General features: G+C 46.9%; 1 protein-coding gene across 1 annotated transcript; it reads right to left on the minus strand.

The window, feature by feature from the left end:
* Positions 1–1,025: 1,025 nt before the first annotated feature.
* On the minus strand, positions 1,026–5,019 carry LOC132654341 (uncharacterized). The gene is made up of 4 exons (XM_060384562.1): positions 4,889–5,019; positions 1,958–2,243; positions 1,625–1,735; positions 1,026–1,148 (listed from the first exon to the last, which is right to left on the minus strand). Exons 1-4 carry the CDS (start codon positions 5,017–5,019, stop codon positions 1,026–1,028), a joined length of 651 nt encoding a protein of 216 aa, XP_060240545.1.
* Positions 5,020–7,078: the final 2,059 nt, after the last annotated feature.

A 7,078-nucleotide genomic window follows, 5' to 3' on the forward strand; every position in this document is an offset into this window, starting at 1 on the left:
CACACACCCTATCGTGATAATAAAATTTTGCAGTTCAAGAAATGCTGAGGTGGGGTGAGGTTGTGAGAAAAAGTCATGAGAAAATAGAGCTTGATGGTTTTCAGGTTTATTATATTATATATATATATATATATATATATATATATATATATATGTACACGCACACACATTATTTATAAATAGAGACAAACAGGCAGAGAGAACAACTTTAATAGTCCAAATGTGTTTTCCTGAATCTCCTCTCACAGAAAATCTGTAACTCAAGCTCCCCCCCCCCAAAAAAAAAAAAGAAAGAAAGAAAGCAATGGCTGAGAGCCAGAGTAAGGCTGTGCCACCCTTCAAATCCAGGCACAGTTGCCAGCAGCTGTCGGGGGTAGCCTCCATCCTTTCAGGGCCTCAGACTCACCAAGGTTTGGTAGCCCGCCTAGAACCGGTCTCCAGGGAAGTTGGTCACTTACTACCCTGAACTTCAAGGGGTTTGTTGGGTCTCTTTCTATCTTTTTGTTTTTCAACTGTTGTAACGGAGATGTGTGGGAATTGCTGGATACTATTCACAGACGAAAGACCTCCGGAGACTAGGCAGGATGGCTGCTTGTCCTGTTCTGGGGCTTTGGGAGTAAGTACGCAAGCATTTCTAAATATTTCCAGGCTGGGAGCATCTACAGCAGCCTCTTAAAGTTCAGTGACGCGTTCCCACGTGTTGCAAATTGAGAGATGAACTATGTCATTTGCTCTGGCGTAGGTCACTAGTGCCAGGGACAGTAGCCCAAGCCAGAGGACCACTGTGAACAAACGCTCGTAGCTGGCTGCGTGGGCCATCGTGGTCGGTGCCACCCAGAAGGCTGGAAGTGCGTCAACAGTGCTGTGTTCCAGTCTGGGAAGGGTTCTCTGAGGTCTGCTGAGTCAGGCCTGCCCTTGCCACACTCCATACTAAAAGAAACGCTCACTTAGCCTCGGGTAGAGGGTAGAAAGGACAGCCGGCCAGGCGCGATAAATCCCCCAAAGTCCTCCTCCCCCGCGGGAGGCTAGTAAGGAGGACGTGGGCATTGCTGATTCTCTATCTTTAGTCTGCCGGCCTTAGGGATGCCGTTGCCAATCCGGTGAGACCCAAGTGGTGGTGCTAAGGGCAACCCATTCCCTTTCCTTCCCTGGGTACAAAAGTTAAAATAGGAGACAGGAGCGTCATACAGTGTATTCCTGCTTGGGAGCGGGGGTGGGGGTGGTATCATTTATTCTGGAGTCTACAGGTTTGTCTCCTCTGGTTCTGCGTGTTATTTTTAGATGCTGCTGGCGTTATTAGACACAGAAGGGTATTCGAGTGTGGTTTAAAATTTAGTTGTTTATTAGTTAGTTTATTGATGATTTAAAAAAAAAAAAACCAATTCAGCTTAATCTGTAACACTGTTTTGTTTGTGACATGGATTTTTAATGGGGGAATTTCCGCGCTATGTTTCGCTTCAACAGCTCTCAATCCTTCTTTGGTACGCAAAGAAAAACAGCTCTTTAAAGCATTCGCTGTGTGTGGGTTCATCTTCATCCCGTCTTTCTCAGTTTTGCCTTCGCTGCGCGCTGACACCCAGCCCCTAGGCTAAGCTACACGCTACACTTTCGTTGGCGCTCCCACCTGCGGGCTGTGGGAGTGCCTAACCTCCCGAGTTCCGCCCCTCCTGCACCGCTTTCCTGGAGGTGCCTCCGAACCTGGTGCGGTGGACTTTCGCTCCTCCGGCCTGTGCAACTCAAAGCAAAAAGAAGTGCGGAGAAAAGGCAATGCGGTCCAGCCCCACCCAGCGCTCTTCTCCAGGGACCAAACTGTCTACCCTCCACCAAAGTAGCCACACACACACACACACACACACACACACACACACACACACACACACACGAGCGCTCAGGGCTATTCCCAAAGAGGCCCAAACGAGATTCTGGAGGAAGATTCGAGAACAATTGTTCTCCAGACCCTCTTAGTCCATGAGGTGTGAAAACGTTTCCTAGCAGCGTGAGCGCCGTCTAGTAACTGGAAACCCTTCGGACCCTGGCGTCCTTGTCTTATTGAACAAGGACGTGGGGAAGAAGAGTGCCCCAGGAAATAAAACTGGGGCATCCTCAGAAGCTCCGTGCGCTGGGGAAGAGACGAGCGTTCAACGGTCGGAACCTCACTCTCGCTTGGAGCCTTTGAGCTCAGGGTCTGGAGACTCCGGTTTCTCTTCCGGGAGGTGGAGTGTGAGCCACCTCCTGCTTGAAGACTGGGAAAACCAAAATGAAAAGTTCATTTATTTTTGTTTACAAGAGTTCAGTTGTGCGGAACCAGGACAATCCTTTTCAAAATAACTAACAGCACTAATTGGCTAACTGATGACAGACGCGGAGAGGGGAAAACAGAACACTGTGCAAATTATATTTAAGCCAAGAGGTTCTTTGTGTTTCGGTTACCCCCATCTTGTCCAGCCTTGCTTGACCAAGGGATATAAAGTTAGAAAGAGGAGGAGGAAGAGAAAAGGAGGAGGAGAAAGAAAAAGAAAAGGAGGATAAAGAAAAAAAAATCGTTCCTTTTTTCGCATTTTTCTTGTTAATGCTGTTAAACTTTCCGAAATACTTTGTTCACTTTCTGACCACTTTGTCTAACCAGCTCTGAAAGCTGTTTGTCCCTAGTTTCCGAAACCCAAGTTTTTTTATACTCACTTTTCAAAACCTTTTCTGCCCACATTCTGTCGCTTGCCTTAAAGAACTGTGAAGACTGGCGTGCCTATGTGTGTCTCTCTGTGTGTGTACTGTACTTCAGAAGAGCTAAGGCCCTTGTTCTCCATCTCTTGCTGAAGTCCCTTTGCCCTTAAATTGTGCATTTGCTTTGCCCGCTGACATTAGATTGGGAGAAACCCGAGCTGCGGCTCGGTCTTCTCTTCCACCAGGCTCCTCTGCGCCGGCTCACTCATGCTGCATATCCCCTCTTGTCCACTAGAGGTCACTGGCCCCTCGCGGCTCGCCTCTCGACCTGCTGCCTCCAGCCCCTGGAGCTCAAATTAGCCTCGCGTTAATTAACACCCGGGTGCATCAAGGCGGGTTCCTCTGTACAGTACATGCAGCAGGGCTTATATAGACAACTCATAGCCAGGCAAAGCAAACCTCCCCAAACCCAACACTTCCAGCATGTCCAAACTGGGAGACAGGCGCGAGAGTAACCCGGGGCAAGGTATAGTGCCACGCTTTAACTTTCGTTGGGTGGGGCTTGGTAAATCGCTCTTTGAGAACGCGGGTTCTGCGGGGCCAGCTCTACTTTCTAGCTCTCTCGGGCTGGGCAAAGTGCTTTCTGTCCCCGCCAACATCCTGGTCCTTAGGGAGAATTTCTCCAGCACCCGTCGGTGGTCTACACTTGCCTAGCCGCACACGAATGTACGGGCAGGATATTTATTAAAGGGCGCAGAGTACGAGGACATTCCCAGAGGTCTTTGAAATTGGCAGAAGAAAGAAATATACATGACAGGGTTTCTTCTGTCTTTTAATACAGAACGGAAAGAAGCGGGCCATGATGGGGGTTACACTTCGCCAATCGACCCTGGTTTCAGTGTGAGCATGAAAGGGCCTGAGGGGTCCTAGGAGGTTCTCTGACTCTGCAGCGTGCGCGTTACTACCTTTTGAGATCCGCAGAAAATGGGAGGTCTAACTTTAAGTTTACATCATTTTCAACCAGCGTCCCCAAAGGATTTCCTCCTATGGACAGGGCTCCAGGCCTTAACGAAATTCTTAAAAACGGCATGAAACGAAGCCCTCGGGTGTGTACCAGAATAGCTGTACAACTGGTCGTATTTGTAAACCGACGTAACAACCTCCTTTGACATGCTGGTCGAGTAGGTGGGTCTTCAAGCGTTCTTAATTCCTTTGGGGCGGAAATATTGGAAATTTTAATTCAGATCTAAAGATTTACCTCGCTTGAGGTCTTTTGCAGCGATGGGTAGAAAAAGACAGGGCAAGGTGGACTAAGAAACTCCCAATAGCGTGGGGACCGGACTTTCTTTATTGGTGCCCCAAAGACCTGGACTCGAAATTCGACCTCTGAGAGAATGGGATCGCGACTGTTCATTAAACTACCTTTCCTGCAAACTGCTCAGGCACAGGCGAAAGAAGCGGCGCACATGGCTAGTGAGCATAAGGCTTTTCTTGGCTAGTTAATAATGGTCGGTACGTTAATGAAGCATTGTCTGCCTTCCGGGAAAAGGGATCCCCAGTGGGGCTACTATGTCCGCGTGCTAGGCCGTGAGCGCCGACAAAGTGCACATCAATAGTATGGGGGGTAGGAAAAGGCCGACTGGGGTTCACAGGAGGATTCCCCGCAGCAGATAAAGGCTCCACTCTTATTGAGGTGGTAGGGGGTGATCCCTGAAGCTGGAACAGCTGGAACCCTGAGGGACTTCGGAAGCTACCTGGGCGAATTCCGAGGCTTTGAAACATCACTTTCTGTTTCGTAACCCTAAATGGGGAAGGGGGGATCCTTGAAACAGCCCCTGCAAGATCCAGCCCAACCTCAACCACGAAAGGCAGCTCACACAGTCGCTTTTCCAGAACTTTGTTCAGTCACCGCTTTCTCCTGGCGATGGTGCTGCCAAGCCAGGGTCCCAGAGCAGGCGCTGCAACCCGAGCCAGCTCCGCTGCCCGCACAGGTGTCCCTGTGAGCTGGAATTATGTAATAGATTTGGCGGCCTGGGCTCCTACCAAAGAGAATTAGGGAAGGCGAGGCTTTCTCTTTTCTTTTCCTTTTGACTACATCTGGTGTCAGGTGTACCGATCTGTGGCAGCAGGTGTGATTTGAAGGAAAAGAACAAGTGAAATGGCTGCCAAGGTCAAAGTGTTCTGGAAAGCAGCCAGAGAACCTGACATCCCCTCCTCAGCGGCTCACCTGAGGACCGTGCAGCTGCCCTGGATTCCAAGCAGGAGAAGCAAAAGGGGGGCTACCCACTCTCTTGTTAGACGCTGTGGGGGTTCCGTCCTTGATCTGTTTTGGTAGCTTACAGATCCCCTTATGAGCATGACTGAGTGAGTGTGAGGATGGATGCAAATTCATATATATATATATATATATATATATATATATATATATTTAGCTAGCATACAGTGACAAGGAGACACCCGCCCTTAAGAATAATGATAACTTTTGATAAGCGGTGTTGAGATGGGTCTCTAAATTCGAACTCGAAAGCCCATTCAGTACTTTGTTCTAAGAGGGAAGAAACAGAAGCACTCCCTCGGTGGAATTCATTTCTCCAATTTTGGTTACTGGAGAAGAGCATTTTAAGCAGCTCCAACCTGACTTTCATTAGACAGAAAGGTAAGACGAGGAATAATGACCTCGCTCATTAATTGTCAATGTCCTTGCTGACACCACATTGTTGCCATTCTGAATTTGACAGCCACAGATATCTGAAGCCTTTAGATAACTAAAGGAATTATTTGAGCTTTAGAAAGTCACATGCTGAATTTGGGGAGTGGCCTTAATTTTTAATGATAAAACAAAATAATTTTAAGTGATGAATACAAAGTCTAAATTTGAACTTCCCCATTGATTTCTAAAAGGAATACTCACTCAAGGTGACTAAAAACGAAGGTCAAAAAACTAACAGTAAGAGAATTTTAGCAGACCTCCACATAGTGCCAGGCACAGAATCGGGTGTGCAGCAGTAGTTCACAAATGCACTGTTAGAAAGACTTGAGTCCATCACATAAATGAAGTCCCATCTCTGTAGACTGTAGCCCACTTACAGAGTTGCTGCCTAGGAAACTGGCACTCTCTCTATATTGATATTTACATGACCCCAGAATGCCCTTGAGCTCTGTGTAAGCCAGCGATGACTACCTGAAAACAAAATTTTTATAGGCAGAAAAAAAATGCTAACATCTGCATGTGTGTGTGGTGGGGTAAAGGTTCAAGTGGCCCCGTTATTATGTCATAACCACTGTTGTTTGGTTGTGAATGTTCTGGTCTTCGTGGCTATCGCCAAAGCCATTGCTTTTTACCTGAGCACTCAGTGAAATGAATCAAGCAGTAGCAATCCACAGCTACCCCTATTTCGGGGGCATGTGTAAAATTCTACATGAATCTCAACTGCAGGTCTTCTAGGCCAGGTAAATATCCTGTAGCAGCTTGGATGGAAAACAGTCTAATGTAAAGCTGTTACCTCAATGATAGAACTGAGAGAGATCCTTCTTCCCTCCCTCTTCCTCCTCAAATAGGGTCACGTTTCCAAGTCTCCCATGGAAGCCACCGGTCCCAGGGCCAGCAACAAGGCCAGACATAGCTTGGAGCTTTACTGACTTCCTCAGGAAGAGTTCCGCACCTTGCTGACAAGCAGACTGTGTATCTTTAGGATGTCAGTGGCTATCTGGTTTCTACTTTAAGATTTCTGGTCTCATTTTGTAAGTAAATCTGACAGTACAGATCAAAGGAAAAACTGGAGTACAATTTATGAGGTTGTCTGTCTCGAGTATACAGAGAAGTTTTGCAAACTGATGAGACCTTTATCCCAGCCAAAGATATCTTTGGGCTCAGACATACAGAAAATCTAAAAACTGTGATTGTCACAACCCCTCCTACTTCCTCTGACCATGTCTCTTAATTTCAAACAAAGACAGCCAAACATCTACAATTTACATACAACAAGCAAGAGTGCTTAATTATTGGGCAACTGTCTGAGTGTTGCCCCTGTACAAACATTCACTTCAAAATGTCTGGGAGATGCCATGAGATGAAGAACTTTTATCCTCACATCCTGGGTCCCTACAAGTGTAGCTTTGGGCATCACTCTGGCCAGGATGTTTGTTCTTGGCACAGTGATGTTTTGGTGCAGGCTTGGTTCCAGCTCTGTGCTTTCCATTTGGCTTTTTATTGCTGCTCTCCAAAAGAATCTTGAAAATCCCAATCAGGTTGGTGAAAAATGGCCCTCACGTACTATAGTTCATAGCCAGCTCATTCTGCTCAATGCTTTGATTTGCCTCAAATATATTTTTTTTCAAAGAACAACTTTGTTTTCCATTATATTTCAAATCCATGGTAGGCATAAGTCACCAACATTTTATCATTTTGTTATCCTGA

Source organism: Meriones unguiculatus, chromosome 5, assembly GCF_030254825.1.
Source record: "Meriones unguiculatus strain TT.TT164.6M chromosome 5, Bangor_MerUng_6.1, whole genome shotgun sequence".
NCBI lineage: Eukaryota > Metazoa > Chordata > Mammalia > Rodentia > Muridae > Meriones > Meriones unguiculatus.